We start from the raw sequence: 26,838 nt of genomic DNA, 5'->3' as shown, positions 1-26,838 counted from the left end.
ACGGTCCAAGGAGCTCACACAGCCAGCACGAGGCAGATGAGTTGTCTTATGCAGTCTCAACATACACTGGGTACAACTTGGCACTGTGTGCACCCACAATGAGGACAAAAATAGGCCCCACACTGGGGTAACGTAGAACTTTTCAATCCTTCGTCACGTGTACAAACTGCTGTAGCTCAGCCAGCCCTGAAGAGCAGTCCCCAGAGAAAGTCTAAACCATTCTGGAAAGCAGGGAAGTTCACCTGTGGTTGTTCATCCTCTGAACTCTGTAGATGACAAACATTTTGTGTGGGGCTTCATTGTCAACCCTCCCCACCCCGGCTGTCAGGAGCGTGTTTTTAGCAAGGTGAAGAAAAGTGCCAAGGTCAGGGGATATGTTCAGGGAAGTTTAAATCTTTTAGAGAATTCTTCAGGGCATGTTGTGGTTGTCAGATTTCTTAAATGATTTTCTGCATTTGGACACTTCCCATCAGACAGCAGGAGTCATGTTGGGCCACGTACATGGGATGACTGGTTCACTGCTCTCTGAGGGATTAGAATACTAAGCTAGCAAAAGCTAGTTTTTCACAGGGGATGTTTCCCTGAAATCAGTGTTGAAAACATTCTGAGAGGGACCATGGCAACAGATTTTAATAATATATTTTAGTATATTGTGTATACTATATGTAAAATGTGTTTTAAAGGAAATTAGTTAAAAACTTTGAAGGTAGATTAATGAGTTTATGCGGATTCTGAAGTGTCCTGCAAATATTTGCAAACTCTGAGATCTGTGCACATCACAAAGAAAATTTGCTTTTGCCTCTCTTTTAATGCTGCATTTTGGGCTACCTGCCCCTGGCACAGTCTGTTTAACTGATATGTTACATAAAATCCTTTTGCCCAATGCACTGCAGATTCGCTGCAGTGCACCTCTCCTAACTCGGAATGTATTTCCTGTCTGAAAGCAGAAAAAATACCACAGGGAAAATGGGACAGGATATTGAAATTTAGTTCCCAAGCCTCAGCCTGCAGTGTGGGCTGGTTTCCCTTGCTCCTGTTTGAGGTTCCTCAGAGCTCTGCCGAGTGTCTGACGGGCTTCATCTCCTGGGATACTCATGGGTGGGCACTTGGAGCTGTATTTATGCATGGAATTCATATGGATCTCACCAGTGGTGCAACTAAACACCTCTGTAAAGCTGACTTCTGAAAATGGGTGAGGAAGGGCTCTGAGAAAGGGCTGGTTTGAATATAGTAACACCTGGTACCATTTTTTGACATCCAGTTTGTCCTTTAGAAGGTTCCAGCCTTCTCAGACTCCTCTAATATCTTCCTTCCAGCACATGTTATTTAGCAGCAAGTCCTGCCAAAGAATAGTGAAATTTGCATTTTATAAGCAGTTCCAAATAATTAAGTTTATGAATCAAACAACTCACGTTGTCTTTGTGTCCTGAGATTTTTTTTTCTAGATTAAGAAATGGATTTTTTTAAGGTGTTACCAGTACACCCATGTTGTTGTGTGTGTTAAGGTTTATCTTCTCAACAGTGATAATTTTTTTTAAAGAAAAGAGATTAAGATCCCCCAGATTCTTTGAGAAAACTCCTTAAGAATTGCTAGACTTATATGTACAACCATAGGGTTCCCCTTCAACAAAAAATTTCTAATACTTCTATTATGGTTTTCTAAAATACTTCATTCATACTTTTCTAAGAATACTTCATTCTTTCTAATTGTTTTTTATGATATTTCTCTGAATCATGGTTCTGTTTCTCAGTGCTGAAAATTGCTAAGGATATGAACATAAAGATATAATATTCTATATATGTCCATATGGAATATGTAGCTTTTTGTATTATTTTGGCACGTACATTCTGCTATTTCATGTTTTCAGTATATTATTTGCCTTTATAGTGTCTTTTATAAATGAATTATTATTGAACAGTATCTATCTTTCAATTTTAAAGAATCCCAACAGTGTTTGCTATCATCACCTTCACCTAGGAATTAGATTAAGAAGACTTTATTAACATGTTTATTATTTTCAACATGTTCAAAGACAACTGTGAGTAGACCAAATGCCATAAGGAAAGACTCTAGAACCTCTAGACTGCTGTATACCTTAGCAGAAAATATTTAGACTGGTTTTGCTGTAAAAGGAAGAAAATGACCCTATTATACATATCCAAGAGACCTACATAGAAGAGAATTCGCTGGCATAATTTTGTTGACTTAGCTAAATTAATGCAATGCCTCAAAAAGCTCATGGATTAATGTTCACCTAAGGAATTTTTCTGATATAATTGCAGCAGCAGAATTATGTAAGTGTATAAAGTCTGTCTCTCAGTACAGGATTTTTTTTTTCCTTCTTCATGTAGCTCTAGTCCCTTCTATTATACAGTCACTGTGTATGAACAATATCTTGATTTTTTTGTAATGGTTGCATTAGCGAAAATGGTGGCATCTATTTATGATACATATGTGTTTCAGTAAGTAGGAAAGCAAATGGCATGCATCAGAAAGTGATAGGGTGAATTGAAACATATTTTAAAACTTGAGGAAAAGGAATGATCACCAACCAGTCTCCTCCAAAATCTTCCTGTCAGCTTTTATGTTCATCAGTCAAAACAGACTCAATGTTGACTGCTAATAGGCATCTTTTATTCGTACGATATATTTTAGACATTCTGTTGAGGTCTAATGGCTTCACCATTAGAAAACCTGATTTATTTCATCGTTGGGTAGTAGTAGGTCTCTTGTGGGATTCCATTCACTGACATTTTTACAGGCATGAGGAAATAGAAGTACGGTGGTTATTAATCACCCAGTTGGGACAGGGTTATTTTAGAGGCTCTTTGGCTGCACTTATACAAACTACCGTTGCATTTTATAGTCTGGCTTCTAAAATGTACCTGATTTTTATTTACTGTAACAACACAAACTACAGTGGAATCAAAATGCAGGAAGAAAATTTAGGGAAATTACTTAGTTGAAAATTTCCTACAAAGTTTTTTCGTTCACTTTGTGCAGTTACATTCTCCCTCTCCCAGTCTGACCTGTATATCGCTTAGGAAGCCTGAAGTTGGGTTTGTAGTTTTGAATTTGGATAATATACACTGTATAAACATAACTATATAAACTATGTTTGAATTCTGACATGCAAATGATTCACTATTTTTCTAATTTTTCTTCTTTCATTTGCTGCTGAATTTTCATTAAATACAAAATATATACTTAAAACAGAGAAAATGAATGAATTTTTTACTTAAATTTATTATCACTTTTTAGACTAGCAATGTAACTCTTCTCTGTGTGGCTGATAATAGAAGAAGAAAGTAATTTTGACAGTTTCCTGTGAAAAGGAAAAATATGTATGATGATTGTCCTATAGCTTGCAAAAGGTTGGGGTCACAGTTGCTTACCTATTCAGATGTAGAAAAGCATGATTAGATGGAAAAAAAAAAAGCCACACTAGGAGTTACAGAAGACTCAAACCATCAGGATAGGGCTGGAATTTTTAGTAAGAACATCCTGTTGTATTCTTTTATTTGTGTCTATTTTAAACACTAGCACAGTTCTAACCTCATGCTATATATAGAAGACAGTACATATCCTACCGTTCATTCCAGTTATCCTAGTATCCTAAATGATACGAGGATAATCCTACAGATATTTAAAGATCTGTAAGGAATTGGTTGCTGTTTTAGGTTGCCGGTTTAAAATACATATTTTTAAAACTATGGGCTGTGAAACTAATCTTAGAAAAATATAAATGGAGTGCGATATTTCACTGTCAAGTTCTTGCAGTGTGATGATTCTTTTCTGTCGTGGAGTTACAGGCAAAAACATCGGGGAGGTGATTTATGTTTGTACTTTTCTGTACAGAAGGAATTACCCCAGGAGTAACCCTTCAAGTTAAGCTGCCCAATGTGCTTCATTCACTGTTCCCACATTAACTTTGCATAAATATCTGTGTAACTCCTGTTTGGTGGCTGGGTGAGACGACCGAGCTGGGTCAGGGTATCCTCTGCAGGGCACAGGACCTAATTTGTGGTAGTTCATTGTTGGTGGTCCTCGCTGGGTTAGAAAGTTCAGGAAAACTGCTAAACCTTAATTCTTCTGAAATCTTAATGTGAGAGAATGAACAAAGAAATTTCAGTCTCTGTAGCTGCAATAAGCAGTCCCTTTGTGAGGGGTCCTTCATAGTGATGGTACTATTTAGGGAACCATACTCTTCCTGGCACAGTTGTGCTCCCATTGATACGACAGCTAAGAAAAGAATTTAAACATTAATTCTAATTGTTTTTAAGTGAGTCATTGACAATTTAATCTGCTACAGAGTGTCCCTGCTAGTATTCCCAGCAAACAATGTAGGATATAAAAGGCTATTATACTCCCCTGCATCATATCACTCCTTTCCAATATTTGTCGCACGCCTCCATTGTCACAATTCCTGACTTTGTGTATGTTACATCTGTGCTTGAGAATGTTTTGCAAAGCAGCACAAATACTGTCTTGTAAAGCTTTCTACATATACGTGCTTTTATTCCCCCCAACAGACCGAGCCCGAAATTATAGAAGAAACAAATGTTGACCGTGTCAACGAGCCTCGGAATTACAGCAGGTCCCGTCAGGCCAAAGGCCACTCGGAGACCTCGACTTTAAGTTCTCAGCCCTCCATTGACGAGGTTCGGCAGCAGATGCACATGCTCTTGGAGGAGGCCTTCAGCCTGGCCTCTGCAGGCCACGGGGGCCAGAGCAGGCAGGACTCGTACGGCTCGGCTCCACACCTGCCCTACTCGGAGGTTGTGACCAGCGCACCGGGCACCATGACCCGGCCTAGAGCGGGGGTACAGTGGGTACCCACGTACAGACCAGAAATGTATCAGTACAGCTTACCAAGACCAGTAAGTGAAGCTTCTTACCGTGATAATCCTAAAGGTATTTCTGCTCTGAGACGCATTTTTTTTTTTAAAGTAGTCCCATTTACGTGCTTAAAACCGGATCTGCTCATAACTGTGATTAGTGGGGCATATGTGAACATGCTTACCCAGACACATCTCTTGCAGCCACACAAGTACACCACAAAGTCTCGGTGTCTGTTTTAGCAGCAAGGTTGTCTTGACTAAATTGTACTTGAGAGAATAGGCTGAACTAAGCTCCAGGCTGTTCAACAGATCAAGAACTTGTTTGCATGTCTCTCACTGAATGCATATTAGGAAACAATGTGGTTTCACAGAACAACTATGTCAGCAGCTGGGTATGAAACATCAACAGTTCTGCATCACTGGAGAGGTCCAGCACTGAAGAGCATCATTGCAAGAGAGTGAAGCAAGTGTAATAGAGTGACCTGAAATGTGGACTGTTACTGACAGTCTTGCAATTACAGCTATTGGCTTGGGACTCTAGGGAAGATTTAATTCCATGGGTTTCTTGGTTGACCTTGTAAGTCACTCTCTATCCTTCATTTTCTAGCCTCAAATTGCAGCTAGTCACTCTTTATCCTTAATTTTCTAGCCTCAAATTGCAGCTAACATGTCCTTACCTCTCAGAAGCAACAAATGAATTAAGAACTTCAGTCTGTGGGTGGAAATTGTTAATGGAATTTTATAGGTGCCTAGGCAGCAGTCATAGTAGCACCGTGCATGCTTATGGCTTGTGAAGCTGTCCCTGGTAGTTTCACTACATATGGTATTGTGAAACTCAGCAACATATTTTCTTATATATCAGGTACAAATCTAAACCAGAGATTATTGCTTTCAGATGAGAAATAGCCCAACTAATAATATTAGTCTGAAAATTGTCCATTTTAAGGTACAGGTTTTTTTGTCAGAAATATATTTTTTTTTAAAGATTGCATTTCAAATTGAGTCCCTTACTCTGGCTAGAATAAGATGATAATGCAGAAAAATGTCCTCACTTCAAAATAACCATTACCATGGCTTCCTTCCATGACAATAAAAAATACATTAAGGGATGCTGCCTCTGAACTATTCTGAACATACTTGAAAACCAGTGGCACTGCCTGCAAAGGTTCAGGCCAGTGCTATTTAAATCATGCTAAAGGTTATTTCTGGCATTTTGAAATTGGTCCGATGAACTTCATACAGCATATAATCATATTTTATGGTTAGAATTCAATTAAGAGCTCAAGAGACAGCTAATGGGGAGTCAAATTACTTCAACACTTCAAAAGAACCTTCATAAAATGAAATTAAAAATATTATGTGGTGAGAGGTTTTTAAAAAATGTAATAGACGTACTTTTTTTGGTGAATGATTCACTGTTTTCTTTCTAAGACTTATTACTGTCCTAAATCGTCTGCATGTTTGGGACCTTTATGCATTTGCTTATCTTTCTGGCATTCTCAAGATAGTGTTAAATTCCCTGAAGATAGTTATCACCACAGATTAGGAGAGGCACAGGCTACTGGACTTTGGATGAGGGCTGGCAACTCATAGTTTTTCTGCATATCAGTTTCAGGAGCACCCAGCATTTTCTGGTTTGTTCTCAGATGGGGATGGAGGATTGTAATTGAAAAAATCCAGCCAAGACGTGCATGGGAGGTGACCTGTGGGTAGGAAAAACATGGAAGAATTACATCTCAGCACCTTAGGAGCTGATTGCCTGTCTGGGATACCTCTCCTCAGCAGCTCTGGGGGAGATGCTGTGATGGGCAGTGTGTGGGAGTGGGTTGGACAACATGTGGAGAAGGTGTCCAGGCTCAGTGAGCTGAGGGGTGAGTGAGCAGCCTCTGACAGCTTTGGGGATGAGACGTACCTGTGCACTGGGATGTTGTTACCTCTGCAAACCAAGAATTATTTATTTTTTGCCCTTTTTTAAACTTCAGTTCTTAGTGGCAATTAAAAGTCAACATTAACAATGCTGTTATAATTTGAAATATGGATTCAAGAACATTTTCCCTGCTTATACAGAACAAATTCAGACATTGGCTTTACTGTTGAGTCTTTAGATACTAGGCTTCAGTGTGTCACTCCTTTCTGAGATCTGGCTCCTCACAGCCCAGTTACACTAGACTAAACTTTTTACAAGATCCCACAAACTTTCCAGTAATTTGGTTTTATAAAACCTAATGCAAAGGCATATCACAGGTGATACAAGTGCTGCATAAGATTTCTAGTGCAGACATGCTCTATCTTTATCAAGCAAAAATGTTAAACAGATTGAGGCAAAAAAGCAAAATTCTGCATGCAAGTCTCCACCTCAGTGTTGGCCTCTGTCCCTGAGTTTTTGTGCCATCTGCTTTCAGTGGTCCAGAACCCCTTCTCAAGTCTGTGTTTCTTCAGGTGTCCTCCAAGTTACAGATCTTTGGTTTCTTGGCTAATCCCACCATCAAGCAGTTGTGTATCTCTCCAGAGTGTGCATGCATCTTCTTTTTCATTTTCCTTTTCCCTTTTGAGACCTTCTGTGTGGTTTTTTTGTTTGTTTGTTGGGAGGTTTTTTTACATGCTAATATTAATACCTAAATTATCTGTGGCTCTTGTGAGGAAATGCCTGTTTCCCAAACTGCCCTGTGAAAACAGGATTCCTTCTTATGGGGCTCACATCTCCTCCAGGCAGAGAAAAGCAAGTGAAATGCAAAGCCTTAGTGTTGTTCTGGAGCCTCCAAAAACATGCTGAGTAACACTTGGCTGAGTCCTTGCCATCCAGCTGGTATGCTGTGACTGGAGGATGGAGTTATAGTGCTGATTGTGTGGCACAAGCCAGCCTTGGATCTTGGCAGATCATATTACTGCTTTGGAAATTTGCTCAGCTGAGTCAAGCCAAGAGCTAAGACCAGGGAAGAAAACCCTCTTTATTACAGGGCTGGACCAGTTCCCATCTCTCCTCTTCAGTGCTCTGGAAAGAGGAGTGATAGTTACAGAGCTCTGTGTCCCAGGGTGAGATGTAGCACCATGAACAGACACTGATGACCAAGACTTGCAGGCTGATAATGTATCCACATCCTCAGAGCTTCTCTTCATTTAAAAGAGGTAAAGAGAGGTATTTTACCAAAATTCAGCTACTTTCAGTAACAGCAGCTAAGTTTAAAACAGGACAGCTATTAAAGCAAAACCAAATCAATAAGTTTGTATTATTCCTGGATTGCAATTTCATAACCAAATTAGGTAAATCATTCAATGAGTAAACAAAGACACTGCTCAATTTAATAACCAAATTAGTCAAATCATTCAAAGAGTAAACAAAGACACTGCTCTTTTAATTTGCATGGTGAGATGTAAGGAGATGGATATTTCTGTAATTAAAATGCAACGTGGAATAATTTCACCCAAGACAAGTCTGTAAGTTGGGGATGATAAAAGTCTTTAAATATTGCAACCAGGGGAATGCAGCCTTAAAGCCAACTGCAAAGTTATTGTGTGCTGGCCTGTGAAGACAGGCTGAGAGAGCTGGGATTGTTGAGTCAGGAGAAGAGAAGGCTCCAGGCAGACCTAGGAGCCCCTTCTAGTTAGTACCTAAAAGTGAGAGCTGGAGAGGGATTTTTAGTAAGGGCATGGAGTGGTAGGACGAGGGGGAATGGCTTTAATTTGACAGAGGGCAGGTTTAGATTAGGTATGGGGAAGGAATTCTTTAGTCTGAGGGTGGTGAGGCACTGGCACAGGTTAACCAAAGAAGTTGTGGCTGCCCCTGGAATTGTTCAAGGCCAGGTTGGATGGGGCTTTGAGCAACCTGGTCTAGTGGAAGGTGTCCCTGCCCATGGCAGGAGGGTTGGAACTGGATAATCTTTAAGGTCCCTTTTCTTTCCTGCATCCTGACAGATGGGATATTAGTCTTTTGTGGGTTGTAGAAGACAGTGATGCAGGTGTCTGCTGGTGGCTGAACTTTGTCTTCCAGAGGGTTTATCCTCCTGGGCCCAAAGGCAAAACCCCAAAAGATCCTTTTAAAAGGATTGTTTTTGAAGAGTAAAATTAGGAAAATCTGTGAAATCAGCTGGGTTGTGGATTTTTTTCCCCCTCTCTGATTGGATTCGCAATGCTGTACAAATTTCAGTGAAGTGACTTTAATTCTACATGACTCTCTAATCATGCTGGTTAGCCAAGAACCTAAGGGCTCATCTAAATCTGCAACAGGACTCTACAGTAAAACTTTAATTTAATTTTGCTTCTGAACATTTTTTTCTGTTTATGTGTTGCATGGAAGAAAACACTAATACCCCAACCCATTGGAGAAATTCTAGAAATTTTATTGGAGTTCCCTCTCATAACCATCTAGGTGTCTGTGGAAGCTCAGCATGAGGACTGACTGTTCTCAGCATGCTGTAGCAGATCTTTTTACAGGATTTTTCACTTTAACAGGATTCTCTCTGCCCAGCCACTAGCAAAATATTGCCAGTCACTCAAAATTGTTCATCCCCTGTGTAAGCAGCAAAATAAATGCTTCGATTTTCTATTTTACTTTTTTTCCCAAAAATTTTCAGTGCAAGTCGCAGCATATATGTGAACTGTGATCCCTTAAAATACCTCCTAGGATGTCCTTATTCCAAAGCACATCCACTAACACACAGAAGAGAAAACTCAGATCTACTCTGAGTCTCTGCCAACCCTTCTAAACAGTGTCTGGAGTCGCTTTCCACCCTGAAACATTATCTCATGTGCTGTTCCTTTAAAATAGAGGGAATAAAAAGGATTTCATACTTGGTACAAATGCATGCTGAGAGCAAGATGTGGGATGAAAGGCTTGTGGAGCCAGAAGGAAGTGTTCAGCCCAGCCTGTGAGAGCACTGCCAGCGTTTGAGGTGCAGAAGAGGCATTGCAGACCATTTCACATTCAGCACTATTAGAAGAAATATAATTGAGGTTTTTCTTTGATGCAAATAACATTTGTTTTTTTCTTTACAGTTCTTTCATTAAAAATCAGTATTTGCTGGCTAAGAAATGTAACAGTGCCTTTTGAGTTTTCTTTTTCCCTACCTAAATGTAGAAATTCTTTAAATATCATGGCAGCGTGGTGAAAGTAAATATTAGGAGACTGTAGGTGGCATGAAAGAAAAAATTATTTTCACAGACATGCCTTTGAGGGTTTCTACCCTGCTTTAGTAGGGGTGGCAGTGAGAGGAGGGAGGAAGATGCTTGGTCTGTGTTGCTTTTCCCTTGGAGACACTGACATCAAAAGTCAGTGTTTGATAAATTACTTTTCCTCCTTGTTAACCCAGTTTTGCAGGTATTTGAGAATGAAGGTATTGGAATACGGTCTAAATGTGTAATTTTAAAAGATGATTACTGAAAGATAGTGTTTTCTGATACGTAGTGTGGGATTTATATTGCCAAATTCAAACCTAAATGTAGGTGTTAAGTCTGAACTAATCATATAAATCCTGTAGGCTCTTTCTACAGGCGGGAGATAGAGCGTGACTCATCCCATGGGGACGTGTTTTTAACTTTCTCTGCTGTTTCTGGAGGGAGTTTCTCTGGCTGAACCAGATACCTCTTGTTTAGAGGGCCAAAGTCCCACCACTGGCCTCCATTTTTTTGTCAAAATGCCCGTGTCTTGATAGTGGACAGCCTTCCCAAAATTTGTTGCTTGTTATTGCTCTGATTTTATCTTTAATCCTGTGCATTGCTTTGAAGCATTGTCAAGAAAAGCATAATTTAAAAAAATCACAACCAAACAATGAAACAAACAACAACAAAAACCCCAAGACCCCAAAAAACCCCAGAAAACCAAAGTCTCACCCATCATATGCTGAAGAAAAGAAACACTAATGAGATACCATTCCTTCGTCTTTAGGTATATTTAGCAAAATTATGACCTCTAATCTATAGCAGTACAAATAATTTAGAAGGGAAACATTGTCCAACCTGTCATTTCTTGAGTGCCATGGGTTTCATGCACATGATTACTCATCCCTCACACCTATTAGTGATGAAACTCAGAATTATTATGGGCAAGTTGCTGAATTTTGCGACTTAGTGGGTTGGTCCTGTGTTCCTCTGCATCAGTCTGCCTTTTCAGAACTGTTTGAGGCCTTTGTTGCTGTGCTAGAAAGTTACAGAGCTTGGGGGGTTTGGGAAGAATTTTCTTTTCATCTCTTGAAGGCTGAAAGGAAGAGGTTGAAATATGGATTGCTCACAGGCGGCTTCGCCTCACGACATGCTGTTCTGAGGATGCTTTCTGAATCTTTAAAATACTTTCTTTCTTCCTGGAGGAAGATACTGAAGTCTTTTTCCTGTGGTCCAAAACAGCTGTTGAGTCTCACACAGTCATAACACATCTGCTTTACCAGCAGGTTACAAATGTCACAGAGACAGTATTTAATGTATTTTATTTTAATTAGGCTTCATCTTGTCTCTGAATTCGTTCGTTCAGGTTTTCTTCCACATTCTAAAATCACCAAAGCACTTTAAATTCTCAAATAAATGCAATTACTATTGATGCCACAAAAATTTAACTTCCTGTTGAAGGGCACATGGGGTAGGTATTTAATTTCTGACTTTCTTTAGGTTTTTAATTTGACTGAGCTCTACTGGTGTTTCAGAAAATATTTGTTTTTCTCCATTACAGGCTTATAGATTTTCTCAGCTTCCTGAGATGGTAATGGGTTCTCCTCCCCCTCCTGTCCCTCCCAGGACGGGTCCTGTGGCTGTTGCCTCTCTCAGGAGGTATTTATCTTTTATTTTATTTTAGGTATGATCTTTAAAAACCGCTGTTGTAATAAGAACTGGGGCAAACCCTGAAGGGGCACTTAAAAGGCACTTATAAAGACACATTCATGAAATTAGAAACATGTTGGGTTTATTTAATTTCAACACAAAGAGAAATAACAATGAATTTTCCTCTTCTATTAGCTAGTCTGCTTCAATAATAGGAAATGCAGGCTGTGATTTCTTTTAAAGCATGCTTTGCCTCAGCACACATAATGACATATTGGATTGAGGGTGTGTGGTATATAATTCACACCATCATTCTCCTGCTTTTCTGTATGGTAAGGGCTTGCAACAGGATAGGGGTGAATTGCAAGATGCTTCTCAGCACCCTCAGGTCTGGGGACATCTGCCCAGCTCTCAGATATCTCATACCTGCATATCTGAGCCCAGATATGTGCAAGAGCCTGATTGCCTCAGCTCAGCACGTGCAGTTTGCCTCTTCCTTGCACTAAGGCAGTTGACTGAATGCATTCCAAGGAATTTTTGCTCTTCTGTGGTGGAGGAACTCATTTAGCCCTCAGTGCTGTGTTGGCAGGTCTGAGGCACCATGGGCCTGTGGAGGTCTGTGGAACAGAGGCCAGAGGAAACATTTCTGAGTGGCTGCTTATGATACTGTAACTGCATCAAAATATTCAGGATATGGATATACTGAATGTTGACATGTTCTTATTCATCCATTACATTTTAACTCTGAAGCAGCTGGGACACACCATTTCCAAAGATGTTAGTACTTGCCAAGTGCAGCTAACATCATTTACCATAGTAGTCTCCTACTACATGATACCATATCATGCATACTGTAGTGTTGTGGTGCTGCCTGCAGCCTTGGGTTGGTGAATTATGGTAAAACTCTGGTTTTTGTGTTGCATTTCACAGGCATTTGTTTGAAGCAGCAAGCAAAGGCTCTGTACAATGGTAATAATGTGCTCTGGCAAAATAGTGACCAGGCTAAAGAAGTTGTCTGCAAATTTCTCCAGACTTACTGTTCTCCAAACTTCTGTCGTGCCAGAGCAAAATTGGGTAGCTCATTCCCAGCTGGCTTGTCCTGCTGTAGCTGATAGGCATGTATGTGGCTATAAATCTCTTCTGTAGGTCAGAATGACTCAAGTGTCTATTTTTTTCTTTCCTAATGCACAGGTCTACATCAGATATTGGCAGCAAAGTGAGAATACCTGAGTCCAGTGGAGCAGATCAGGCCCAACATCATGATCAGACAGGTTTTGCACCTGGTTCGAGAGCTCCAATGTCTGTTGGTCCACTTGATCAATCAGCTTTTCACTCAGGTGAGAAAATAGTGCGGACTCAACTTGCAGCTTTGAGAGCCTTATATATTATTTTGGATACAAATTGAATGCATGGGATATAGCAAATATGGATGATTATTTGGAGAAAGATGTGTTAGGTGGGGTCTCTCCCGGTGCAACTGAGAGAGACCTACAAAGGGTTTCCTGCCTCTTTGTAAATGCAGCATCAGCTGCATTGTAAAATACTTACCCTGCAGAAGCACCAGGAAATGGTCTTTTCTGAAGGTGAGATCCAGCAATACTGTCCCAGATGTTCTTTGTTCAAGTATGGCATTCTGCTGGCTCCCTAACCAGGACTCTGAATTACTAAATCTCAGTAAAAATGTTCATCAGTGCCACAAAATCCAGTAGCATTTTTGGGGCTGGTGTAGAGGGCATTGGTAGCAAAACCTGAAGTGGGGGCACTGGGACTTCTGTGTGACTTGTATGTTTGTGTTTCACCATGTACAAACCAAGCAAAGTGGGAGAGAGAGATAATAGGGTTCTGAGGGGCATGGAGAAAGGATCCTTTCATTATTTTATCAGTCAAGAATATCAGTCCAAGTGCTTGATAACAGAGGATGTACAATGGAGCTGTAAGTTATACTACCATAGGGAGGCTAACTGGCACTAAACTCTGCTTGATGTGTCAGAAAAGGGGAGAAAAGTGGACATAAAGAACAGCATGTGAAACACTGAGGTTTTCTAACCTTTCTGTGGGATGAGTTTTATGACTCCCTGTTTCCTGTGGAGAAACTTAACCCCTAGTCTTGTCACAGCAGTGGGCTGCTGAGGGAGGCAAGTTGAAGCTATGTGCTCCCTTCCCTTCAAAACAGAAGGCAGTGGTGCTTTTGCACATGTTATTTCATCACCCCTCCTGCTTTGGACAATAAAGTTCCTGCCCAAATGCAGAAAATATTTTGGGTCTGAAAGTCCCGGTTTTAAAGGCCTAATCAGCTCCTGGTCCTTTTGATATGAATTTTGTTTATAAATGAATTGATTTAATAATGAGATTAAGCTGATAGACTATTTTGATAGTATCTAGATAACAGCTGGAAAAGTACTTGAAATAGCTCCTTCTTGAAGAGCTGTAGAAAAGAGCTTACAAAATCAAAAAGAATTTTACATTGTCAGTTCAAAGTTTTGAAATTAGAAGGTTTGTTAGACATTGCTCTGTAATCTGCCAGAAAAATGTCTGTCTTAGCTTCCTCAGAAGTAATAGTTACCTGCATTGTCTTCAACATCATCTACTGAGAATAATAATGTGGATATGCAAATGTGTTGTCAATTAATTAAATTCAGTAGGTTTGAAGGATCCTACACTCACTTATTGTCATCCCTTCTGGAAATGGTGCATGTGAATCTGAAAAGAGCAGATGCTCACCCTTTCATTTTAAAACATTTCGAACTATAAAATATGCCACACTACCAAGAGCCCTTCCTGTATGTGTGCAGTAATATGATCTGTGGGATTTGCTTTTTTATCAGTTCCAGTGATGGGGAGGTTTTATTGCTGTATGTTAAAAGCAGGTATCTTGTGCTACTGCTGAAGAGTGGCTGCATTTCAGAAGAGACCAAGTGACCTTTGTGTATATTGTGGAGTTTGCCAGAATAATTCTGGGAGTAGCTGGAGGAGACTTCCATGTATGACAGGTGCTACAAAAGGCTATAATACAGGCAGGGAAAGACAAGGAGAGTTGTGAGAAATGTGCAACTGTAATGCAAGTTTTCTAATGTTCTGATATGAAAATAAGTTTTTGTTGTCTCAATACATGAAGAAACATTGCTGCAGGTGCTGATTTGGAATGTAAGGGTCTAATGTCACTCTCATGCAGCCCAACATCGACTTTAAGATAATGATGTTGCAGTAATAATTTAAGATAAAGTATTACATCATCTAACAGTGATCATTTTGAATAATAGCTCATTTTTCTGTGGTTAAATTAAAAGAGTGTTTTGATGTAGAAGCCATGTGTCATGCACAGGAGCACCACTGTATTCTCTGTACATATCTGAAGAATACTTATTTCCAGCTTTGCTAACTCATTTGAAATGGCAACCCTTGTGCTGTTTATGACTTGGAAAGAACCAGGATTGCCCACAACTCTTCTCTCAGCCCACCCACCTCCTTCCAAACCAAGGGGCTGGAGGAACTAGGATAGAGGCCCTGTGAGATACCCTGCAGTGCAGGCATACATTGTAGATCCCACTGGTCCATAGTAGTTCCACAGTGGACTGCTTCACTGAGGGCTGACTCCAGCATCCTGCCTGACACAGGTGAAAAGGCACTATATCCCAAAGCCAAAATGAAAGCTTAGTCCCTAACAGTAGAAAACACTGTGTAGATGTAAAGCACAACAGAGAAATTTTTAGTCCATATTTTGGATGACAATATCTCTCTCATGGTTTCTTCCACTTTTTAGCTTGTTTTGGTTTTTTGTTTGGTTTTTTTTGGGGGGGGGGGTGTTTTGTGTTTGTTTGTTTGTTTGTTTTGGGGTTTTGGAATTTTTTTATTTGTTTGTTTTGGTTTTTTTGTTTGGTTTGGGGATTTTTTTTTTTTTTTTGAGACAGTGTTAGAACAGATGATATGTTTGTGCTCTGGAGAAAAATGTGCTACAAAATATATTTTTCTCTTGTTCGCATGCCTTGATTGCATCCAGAGCACTTCTGGCCTGGGAGTGCATGGGAGGTCATTGAGAAACTATAAATCTCTGAGTTTGTGGAGACTGCTTTGGGGATGGATGTCACTGGTTGAGCCTTTCTATCTCTGTGCATTTGCCCATGCAGTGTCTACATCACCTATGAGAGCAGATAGCATAACCCTCTTGTAGATGGTTCAGAAGCAAAAATGTGCCAGGGCTGTAAATGACATTCTGGGGGACAGAAAAAGGTATTTGAAGCAGCCAGTAATTGATGCTAATTCAATTATACTCTGTGTGAATTTTAGGGGAATGCCTATATCTTGTGATTTTGTCAGCATAGTGGTATCATATCTTCTGAGAGCAATTAGTAGCAATATTCAAACGATGTGCAGTTGGAACGGAGAGTATTTTCTCTGCATTGATTCCAGTACAGAGAATCTGTCCATCTATGTAACATTATGGTCCTTCCATTCCTCAGTGAAAATGTTTGAGTTGTACTTTGTTGTGTTCTTATGGGGTTTACTGCCCCTTCTGCTTTCACAGAAAGGATGTTATTTTTGCTATATTCTGTGAACCTGAAAAGTAAAATACATGTCCATGTATTATAACTGAGTACTCAAATCGTACTGTACACGTGCTTTGTTTACTAACTGATAAAGATGATACACAGCTCTCCCACCCAGGATTTAGGGATGAGGATTTTATGACCTTAGTGTAGTAGTGGTACAGTTCTGGAGTCTTGTCTTCACATGTAAATAGACAGTGGAGGAAGGAAGACTTACTGGACAAGCAAGATATTTATATTCTATTCTAAACTTGGCAAATACACAGGGTTATGATAGCAAATCTCAAGGGCAATAATGGGAGAGCACATCTGGTCTTCTAGGCAGCCTGTGGGTAATCTCTGTAACTGCAGCAACAACCACATTGCCCTCTGCATCTCTGAGCCACAGGAATAAATCCTACCTGAAAGCAGGTGTGTAACCATACCCAGAGATTTGGCTGAAACTTATGCTAGGATGGCTGGTTTCTTCCACTCGAATTAGAGTGTGAATTTTAGTGGGTGGCTTCCCGGACATCCCTATGCATGCATCTTGATGAAGACATGATAAACCAGATTTGGTGTCAACAAATTCCCTTGGAAATATTTATTTAAGTTGAAGCTGCATAGTTTATTGCAGTCATAGGGTGTTCCTGGGAAAGGAATTGAGCAGGCAGAACCTTGGTATATTTAGAGAAGCAATGAAGTTTCATGATGGAGTTGTTGGGAGTACAGCCTGCTAAACATATCAGTCACTCATTTTTGTAGGTTTTGTGCCTGGAGATGTTAAGAAAGATTGCATAAACCATGAAAAGAAAGGTGCATTATGCTAAAAACCATGGTAACAACAGCTAAAAACTGAATACAAGGAAGCAAATGTAAGGGGGGGAAAAAAGCCTTTTCTCTTATGATTGAAAGTTTTGATGAAGATCAGCTGTTACGAGGATCAAGTCGTAAAGACTAAGTCCTTGTATGTACCTGAAGGCTGTACAGGTTCATAAGGACAACTGCCAATCTTGCCTTCTCTAGTATTTCAAATCATACAAATGATTTGAAAGAGCATCATAGAGATGCTCTTTTCAGAGAGTGGGAGCCTTACAGACAACCAGTGGCGATCACATTCTCACAAAAAAAACCCCCAAAACCCCAAACAAAACCCCAAAAAATTACCATTCAGCGAAGTTGTTTCACAGCGCTGTCTTCTAATTTATACCTGAAAATCTCAGCTATTAATTATGTCTACTCTTTTTTTTATTATTTATTTATTTAATAGGAAATACGGTACCAGCAGTGTTTGCCATACCAGCAGCAAACCGACCTGGCTTCACGGGCTATTTCATCCCGACACCACCCACCGCATACAGGAACCAGGCCTGGATGCCCTATGCTGGAGAGAGTGAGCTGCCAGGCCAGTGGGCAGACTCTGTAAGCATCCCTGCTTTTCTCACTGCTTATGTTTTCTGTGATTCACACAGGAGGTGTTTTAAGCAATTCTTAAGTGGTCAGCAAGGATAATTTTTCCTCGAATGGGAATAATCTCTAGTAGTGAAAAACCATAGGAGAGGGCACGGATACTTCAGCTGGCCATCCCATGGACTGTGAGCAAGGTCTTTAGACAGTGAAATCATTCACTAGGTTAGGGTCAGGCACCTGTTTAAAGTTGGCGGGTTAGATATAATTTTTCTTTCCCAAGACAGAGGTTAAATATTTGGATAGACACGTGACAGGAGAGGGTGATGCTGCCTCTCAAGGTGGCCTTGTGCTGTTTGAAATTTGGGGGGCGTCTTTGCCTCCTGAAGGCTTCTCTCCAGACAGCCAGAACCCTAGCTCTGCACTGCTGCAGCCCTGCTGTGCAGTGTTTCGAGTTCTTCTGCAGGCTGGAGTGACAGATCATAAATTAAATAATTAATTGCACAATCCTAGACTGGAACAGATGTAATTTTTAGCCCAAAGTAAACCTACATTTCAAAGAATTGAAGTTGGAACATCCTAAAATGAATTGCAGTAGTTTGTCATGTTTGAAACAATTTCTCAAATGTAGGGCTTTTTCTCCACTAGGGAAAAAAAAAGATCAATTCTGCTGTTTGAGCTCACATCTGGTATTTATGCAGAACCACTTTGGCTAAAAAGACTGGGAGACAGATTCTATTTCCTTGTGCAAATCATTAACAGAATATTTTAGTGAATTGCAGTTGAAGGCCAAGTTGGCTTTGAGCAACTAAGCAAGAGACAACATGGTCATATAAATGTTCCTGGGGGCAGCTGTTTGTTGTCAAACTTTTTTACTGCTCGTGATGCCTGTGAGGAAAAGAATTCAGTATGACTTTGAGATGCAAGTCTGAATTTGTAGGCAGAACTGTCAAGAAAAAATAAAAGATGTTCCTCTGTAAGGTGAGCACACCTGCTGGAGTGCCCTGACATCTGGAGGCTTGTGATGCTGTTGTTTAGATTTCCTTCCCAGAGCTGCCTTTTAAAGCATGAAAAAACCTATTTTCTTTTTTTTTTTATTGTTGTTGTTTTGTTGTTTCAGGGGTTTGTTTGTTTGTTTGTTTTGTTGTGGTTTTCTTTCATTTGTTTGTTTGTTTGGGTTTTTTTTGTGTTTGAGTGGTTTTTTGTGTGTGTATTTTTAACCTTACTGACATTTTAAATCCAGGAGGCCTGCTGTATCATAGCAATTTTAAAGTTTTACTTTAATAACTAAAAAAGCCACAAAACAGATAAGGAAAGCTATTTTACTGTCTTCCATTCTTTTTCCCCTTTTGTATCCCTACTCTTGGCTGCAGTCTCATGAAAAAATAGTTAGATATCACTTGCTAAAAGTGGAGACTGAAAACAAACTGGACAAAACTGGAAAACAAGTCTCCAGCTCCAAGTTCCTTCCTCTGGAAGGAGAAGAGTGTTTCCTTGTCTTCAGGGAAAGAGGTGACACAGTTAGAGCCAGTGGACTATACACAGAGGAATGGAGAGGGATGCAAGAATCTGTCTGAAACATAGCAGTGACTATAGAATTCAAAAGAAACAAATGTCCCTTTAACTTCACTTACCCATCCCAGAGCTTTAACAACTTCTTGTTTCTCAGACTTTCATCCTTCTAGTGGCATTGCAGAAGAGGTAAAAATGTAAACCCAAACCACTGCAGTTTCTACAATGAATTTGCATCTCCCAACGAATGCAATTCTGTCAAGAAATTGTCTTTATTTGAAAATGATTACTAGAGGAACTAGTGATAGTGTTAATGATATAGCATGGTCAGAAAGCCTGAATAAAAGTGAAAAGTATAAACATCTAAAGTAATAATCAGGGTTAGAGTTTCTGGATGTGTCCTGGTTTCTGAGCCTTTATATTATAGCTTGATCATACTTCCAAGATTTTCTTAGAATTAGCAAGAACAGAGCCTTAATATCTGTAAGAAGAAAATTAAAATTCTCTACTTTTCATGCATTTTTACTAGCCTGGACTGTTAAAAAGGGAACAGAGGAAACTTAATTTACTATAATATGTTATTTTCTGAGTTAAATGGTAAGTACTGAAGCACTAAGTTTTTTGGGAAAAGGCACTTACCTTCCAGACTCCTGGATGCTGCTTGGTGAAATCAGTAACCTGGTGGCCTCTAGTGGTGTGTTCACATGTTGTCCTACTGAAATCATCTTTTTAATAATCTGCTGTAAACTAAACAGAGGTGCCTGCATCTAATGATCACTTTCATATCATGCCTGCTTCCTATGTTTGATTCATCATTCCATACTGTTTGACATTCTCTTCATTGCTTGATGGATATCCAAGATTGCAAAGAGCATCTGTAAATCCTAGTGGTCGAGGCTTTAAACGTAAAGCCTGTTTTAAAATTAAGGGCTCTTTTATACTCTTCTGCAAAATATAAATACTATTTTTATTTAATGTGTTAAAATCTTCTGAGTGCTGTGAAGACTGGTATCGTGGTTCATGGATTTGTGGAAGAAATTTAATCTCACGCAGTGACTAAAGGGCCTACATTATTATTTTAGTTTTAGCTGGTGTAACAGGGGGCTGAAATCAGAGAAGTTACAACAGAGTAAAACTGTGAATCCCCCATGTGATTCTTTTAAATGTAGCCAGAAATCTTGATACTTCTGAGAATCAAACATTCTTTTCAGTCTTGAGTTTCCAAGTTGGCATACCTGAGCTTATCTCCGTTGTCTGGATCTACTGCATTCCTACCAGGAAAAGTGAGACCAGAGACTTGGCTGACTTGGATTAGACAGTGGCTGCAAATCAGAAAACTCTGCTTTTCTGTTCCAGGCTTTATGGTGTCCTGAAATGTAGTCATGCTGTCTGTTTAAAACTGAAATGTTCAGGAGGAATGGTAAGCAGAGAACACACTTTCGGAAAGAAACTTTTCCCTCTGACTTTTTGAGGTGATGATAAACGAGGACGTGCAGTGTTTCCCCTGCATGGTGGTGTTTTTGCTGCCACAGCTGGGAGTTGAGTACCTGGTACACGGACACGTGCATAAATGGCACGTGCCAAATTAAACATTTGTAAACAGAAGCTTAGGATTATGAGGTTTGCATTCCCTTCGTATGGTCCTGTCTGTTACATCTGACTCCGGCCCAGGGAGGTTTGTGCTACCTGGCAGGTGGCACCACAGATCAGTTGTTCTCTGTAACTTTGTATAATTACAATTCTCTACAGGTTCCACTTCCTGGGTACATCGAGGCTTATCCGAGGCCCCGCTACCAACACAACTCCCCGTCACGCCTCCCTCGGCAGTACAGCCAGCAGGCAGGCATGCATCCCAGCCTGGAACAGGCTCCTCTGCCATCCACAGCAGCTTCCCAGCAGAGCCTGACGGAAAACGACCCCTCTGATGCACCTCTCACCAACATTTCCACGGCTGCCCTGGTAAAGGCAATAAGAGAAGAAGTGGCCAAACTGGCCAAGAAGCAAACCGATATGTTTGAGTTCCAAGTCTAATGTCTTTTGTGCACAGTATTTGTACCTTGCAACCTGGGGTAGCCAAGGAAGTGACTGCTTTAATTTTCAGTTACAAACTTGCTGCGAATTGCGCCGAAGTGTGATGGCATTTTAATCTGTCTGAAAAGTCAACGCTATGAAATGACTTAGAGTAGAGCAACAGGACTCTGAAGATATGTAATCCTGCTTGCCAGCTGAGGAAACGCTGCCAGGAAACTGTTTCGTGTGGATAAGATTGACCATATGCAATTGTTTGTCACTTAGCTCTTGTATTATGAGCCATCATCACCAGAGATGCTGCTGAACATGTCTGCTCCACACGATGTTTCATTTGCAGGCCCAAAGGCAGAGCTGCTGAAAATATCTTCTGCATGTCAAAGCTTTGATTAAAGAAGAAAATGCCACAGAACGTGGTTGGCTAAAGGCCACGGTCGGTGTGGTGGTGGCCATGGTAATTGTTTGCTGCAGGACATTGTATAAGGGATGCTGATCTCAGCTATGGGGAGTCATTCAGCCTTTTCATTCCAGAGACTGCATTCAAAGTAAAAGAATTCAAGATGAGTAAGTAATACAAATAAATGTCCTGTAAATAGCTCCGATTCTCTTCATCCTATTAACAGTACAAAGAAGTGAAACAAGAGAGGGCTGTGAAGAAGGTGAATGATATTTTGATAATTGGTGGCTACCTTGTCCATCAGTGCCACCACTTAGTTATGGAGGAGACTTTTTTCAGTGTGAGAGAATACAGTGCACAAAGGGCCAAAAAGGATATTGGTGCTAAAAGCTTCCGAGAGGAATGAAAAAAGGTTATTCGCGTTTGCTCTATAATCAGACTTTTCACTCTGAATGCATGTGAAGCTGGTAAACCTGAGACCTTTAACTTTTTCCAACCTGGAAAAAATGAATACACCTGCTTGGACAAGAAAACCTCTGTTCAACACAGTTCTTTTTTTCTCTTTCTTAAACAATGCTATCTACTAAAGTGATGCCAGGAAGTGCTACCCAAAGCTGCAGTTGATGACACTGGAACAGTGAATGGGCATCTAGGAAGTTCTGAATGTAGAGGACCTAATTATTATATTAACATGTAAATAATTTAACAGTTACATGGATTAACAAAAATACTAATGTTCTGTGAAAAAGAGAGCATTGCCAGAAATTATGCTGACTTTACATTGTGCAAGATAAAGGTCACTGATTGTTAAACTGCATTGTGGTATGAATCCAATCCCAAAAGAATATCAAACCAGTTGAATGGGACAGTAGTTAATATTTTGCAGTTGTACAAACTAGTTGGAGATCATGAAAAATTGTTTTCAGTTCCTTCAGCAGTTTAGCTTTGGGAACTGAAGATGTTGCAAAATTTGTTGTGTTGGGCGTGTTTGATGTCAACTGGAATTAAAGGTAATGTCCTTCATTTCAGTAAGTTATTTAGTTATTCTCAATTACTATTTTGTCTGATCATTTCATTTCCCTGAGTTTCTTTGGTCTTTACTGATGTGAGGAAGGGAACTTAGTTTAGCTTTTTGACCACCAGTAAATTGAAAGAAGGAGAGAGAAGACTAGAATACAGGATAGAAGCAGAAATTTGATAAAGCACAAACTTTTAAAGCAGAGCTATTTTTCCCCTTATAATGATATTACAAACCCTTACTGAGACTGTGATACATAGTTATCCTAGAATATACAGATATCTTCTGCTCCAATACCTTAAATATTGCAGAAGCCTTTGGAATGCTAGTTAATCTTTCAATAAATGTGAAATTTCATTTTTATTATTTAAAATCAGATATAAATAAAATGTATTTTTGTAATTTGTATGTATATATGTGCTGTATATTTTAATAAGTGACTAGTCTGCTATAGTCAGAAAATTTCCATAAACCGAGAAGAAAAAAAAAAAAGAAAAAGAAAGGAAAAAAAATTCTGGTAATTTTAATGATTGATTTAAACATGCTATGTCCGGAGTACAAAAATATACATTTGGGTGACTTGGATACTAAACAACCAAAGAAACTCAATCTTTCATATCAATACAAGTCTAGTAAAGACCAACTGATGTCTCAGTTACCTGTCAACTAAGTAATACTGATCTCATCAGTGTAACAGAATACAGCCAAATTGTGTTGAATTAATAGCTGCCTGAGAACATCACACTTTAGAATAGCAACTTCAAAATACTGGGCCAGACTCAATGTGCCATAAAAGGGCTTGTTCTGGTTGTCTTCAGTGGGAGCTTCATGCACTGAGAGCAAGGCTGAGTTTCTCTTTTGGGCTTCATCTATACATAGGAATTTCACTAGAACCCCTTGAGCAGGATTCTGCTTATTTTTCTGTCATTTGGATCACTGTAACATAAGTGCAGACATAATGGAAGAGCAGCTCACTTTTATTTAGCCTAAGCTGGTTCATAACTGGCTTAACCTAACTTGGGAAGCGAAATCCACTCCAAGTCACATCAGCCACATCTCGCATCAGCTTTGTTATCTCAGCTTTTCAACGATTCTTCTATTTAGCCCAGTGAAATTTTGCAAGTAAATAGGCCCTTCTATGCAATGGGAGTGAAATGAGCTGTGAAATAAATTTCTGTGTCCTAGACTCCTGTTTTGCAGCATTATCCTAAAGCTGCAAGTCTGGAAGCTGCAGTGATCACATGGATGGACGTGCTGAAGCCACAGAGCTGGGAAGGGTAATGTTATGATGTATTCCCCCAAAAAAAAGTCACAGGAGGTAGGACATACCAATTTTAAACACCATCTTTGGGACACTTAGCTCGGTGTGTAAATTGGTGTTCCCACTCTTAAATTTTAGCGAGTTAATAGTTCTATTGAAAAATATGGGAGGGTAAAGTCTCACATATTTTGCATGATGAGTCATATATCTTGCCATACTGGAAATTAAAAATTCTGGCAATTACAGAGATGGACAGGGTTTGAGTGCCTGTAGAAAACAGAAAAACGCCAAACAGCCTTCTAGAAAGAAAAACCATTTCAGTAAAGTTAAACAAAGTACTCTTCTACTAAGGAAGACCAGTTAGACTTTTAAAGTTAATTTTGTTTGGTATTGTTATAAATGATGTGCAGTCTACTGAACATTTTCTGAACCATCACTCTGAAACCATTGTGGTGCACTTTATTCACAAAACCATCTTACCTTCTTCATTCATAATGCCTTTTTATCCTGCTTGTAATACGTTTCTGTATTTTTTTTTTTTTAAGTACAAAGTAAGATTATATCAAGACAGTAAGGACATTCCTGGGAAAGAAAAATCATGCTGTAATATCTATACTGTCTGAGCACAAAGCAATGATAAAGTGAAAATATAGTGTACAAATAATTTGTAATATAATAAACATTTTGTATGGCTACAATTACAATATAGTTTTTCAATACTGATTTCAAAGAAGAAAGTATTTGTGTTTAAAGTTATATCCTCATTCGAATATATCCATGCCATTTTTACTGAGAAAAGTGTAGTAATTTAGGTTTTTCTACTTAATGCCCCAGTTTTATTTAAAAATACATCAAATGTTTAGGTGAAAATACTGTTTTCTGTGTACAAAATCTGTTGATCTTCTGACCACTCTTTGTCTTCAGATTTGTAAATCATCAGTAGAAACAACTGCAGATGAAATGCACGTATAATTACTTCTTGGTATTTGTGTACTGACCACTTTCAGTTGGTAAATTACATGTGATATTTCCTAACATAAATAGAACAGTAACTTTAAGAGGATAAGAGGGTACTCATTGACAGTAATTTTTTGAGAAGACCATATTATCTGGATTTGAGAGAATCTCTAGCACTCAGTCTAGAAATATGAGTAATATTTGCATCCAATAATGTTATGGGTAGAACTTGATAGAAGTGCATGAAAATCCTATATATAGAGATGGGGACATTATCTTACATAGTGATCATTTCTTTTTCAGACTAACTTTGAAAATGTGAGCTGTAAGAAATGTAAGATAAAAATGAGAAGCAAGTAGAAAAAGCAGCACTGGATTGAGTGGCAGAACTGTTTTGTTTAAAGGCTGACACATACAAAGCTGAGCACAGTTTTCATTCTATTTCAAGATGTCTGACTGTTAAACTATTAATTACATTTTAAAGTATGTTTTTTTAGCCCTGCATTGCCAATGTAAGAGTTAACTGCCAGCTTCTAAAAGCTGAGGGAGCTTGAGAGCAGCAAGTTTTCTGAGCTAGCAGAAGTCACATCATTTTGCTGACCCTGTTCATCCTTTGCATTCTGGGCAGTTCCAAACACTGTGCCCAGTAACTTATGGCCCTGACCTTGCCCTTCTTGTACATGAACAAATCTCAGTGTCTTCCCCTTCCTTGCTGACTGAAATGGGATGGGAAAACAAGTGTGAGACAAGCTGAAGGCTGTTAACAGGTCAGGAGTACCTTAAGGGTTTGGAAGCCGTGGACCTTCTGTTGTGCATTACTCGTACCTATAGACAATGGTTGTGTTTGGCAGCTGTTCCCAGCAAGGTGCATTCCTTGATATGACTGATATACATAAATTAACACTCAGTCCTGTCCCAAGAGAGTGTATAGATTCCTGCTTCCACACCTTTGTGTAAGCCATGTGCATTCTCTGTGCAGCTCCACGTGAGAGCGTGCCATAATTAACACCAGTTACTCAAAGCAATCTCTTGTAATAAAATACCAAGTTGCATGGAATCCTTATTTTACTACATCATTAGGAGGAGGAGGGAGGAGAGGAGGGAGGAAGAAAGATGTGGTCATACAGTATGCAGACTTTATAACAGTGCTAAATGGAATCACCATCTCAAGTGTTAACTTTTTGTGGTAGACTTTCTTTTCATCAGTTATATTTTTTGGCCCTAACTCCAGGACTGAGTAACATTTTTTTTTATTATTTTTTTTTTAATGCCTATCAAAATAGCTCAAAATTAGATTTTTCCATTTTAAGGATAAGGTTACTCTTTTAGAATGCTTTTTTTAAACTTTTACCTTTCTCTCGTAGATAAATAATGCAGGACTCAACTTGTGGAAATGAGATTTATATAGGTCAGTGAATAAATTGCTTTCTGACTTGCTCTTTAAGAGAGACTTTCAGGATGGCCAAGTCATAAAGGCAAGGCTGGTTAATACTGAAGAATCTCTACTGAGAAAAACTGCATTGCACATCCTTGATCGAAATTGTTTTGCCCCGCAAGTGAAAAGCAATCAGAAAACTGGGCATCTGGTGATTCCTGTTACTCAGGAAACTTTTTGCTTGGGCTTTGTGTAAGACATGGGAGATGAGACAGAGATTTTGAGGGGGTTGTGAAATGGGTAGACTACCCTGTGTAACACATTTGCCCTTTGAGTTACCCTTAATACTCACAGACATAAAAACTACAGCCACCAAAGTGTTGTGGCAGAAAGGTGGTTTAGGTCCTGATTTTAAAAACAGTTGAAATGCCCCCCAATTCATATAATATTTCATGCTTTTAAAATCACCTTAAGACCATATTCTTATGAGTATTGTATCATACTTGAATATATCTATACGTGTGTGTCCAAAAATATTTTTTCAAAACTAGTTTTATTTGTCCATCTCTTTGTCCCTATTCATTTCAGGTTCCTTAAGGTGTACGGAGGCAGTGATGAAGAGTTTGATCTCAGAGTTGTTCTGTTAGATGAGAAATAGGTTTCAAAGAGGTGGTCAAATGTATAGCAGATGTCTTGAAAATAATTACAAATATCATGAAGAGGTGTTCCAGAAATTTGATTATTTTTTTTTCATTTATTAAAAATAATTCTTGT

General features: G+C 39.3%; 1 protein-coding gene across 5 annotated transcripts in view; it reads left to right on the top strand.

Moving 5' to 3' along the window:
• The window catches only part of KIAA1549L (KIAA1549 like), a 130,885-nt gene extending 106,449 nt beyond the window's left edge, over positions 1 to 24,436 (top strand). For 4 of the 5 annotated variants that reach the window (XM_051804179.1, XM_051804181.1, XM_051804180.1 and 1 more), the window contains 5 exons: positions 4,534 to 4,881; positions 11,498 to 11,595; positions 12,778 to 12,923; positions 17,380 to 17,531; positions 20,778 to 24,436. In XM_051804179.1, the coding sequence (XP_051660139.1) occupies positions 4,534 to 4,881; positions 11,498 to 11,595; positions 12,778 to 12,923; positions 17,380 to 17,531; positions 20,778 to 21,059 (1,026 nt within the window). In that variant the 3' untranslated portion in view covers positions 21,060 to 24,436. The remainder of the gene's footprint in view (positions 1 to 4,533; positions 4,882 to 11,497; positions 11,596 to 12,777; positions 12,924 to 17,379; positions 17,532 to 20,777) is intronic. The other variant, XM_051804178.1, reaches the window with a different exon arrangement.
• Positions 24,437 to 26,838: the final 2,402 nt, after the last annotated feature.

The sequence above is a fragment of the Manacus candei genome, unplaced genomic scaffold (genome assembly GCF_025592945.1).
Source record: "Manacus candei isolate 608988 ecotype Guabito, Panama unplaced genomic scaffold, ASM2559294v1 h1tg000060l, whole genome shotgun sequence".
Classification (NCBI taxonomy): domain Eukaryota; kingdom Metazoa; phylum Chordata; class Aves; order Passeriformes; family Pipridae; genus Manacus; species Manacus candei.
This window is presented reverse-complemented; position numbering and strand designations above follow the sequence as displayed.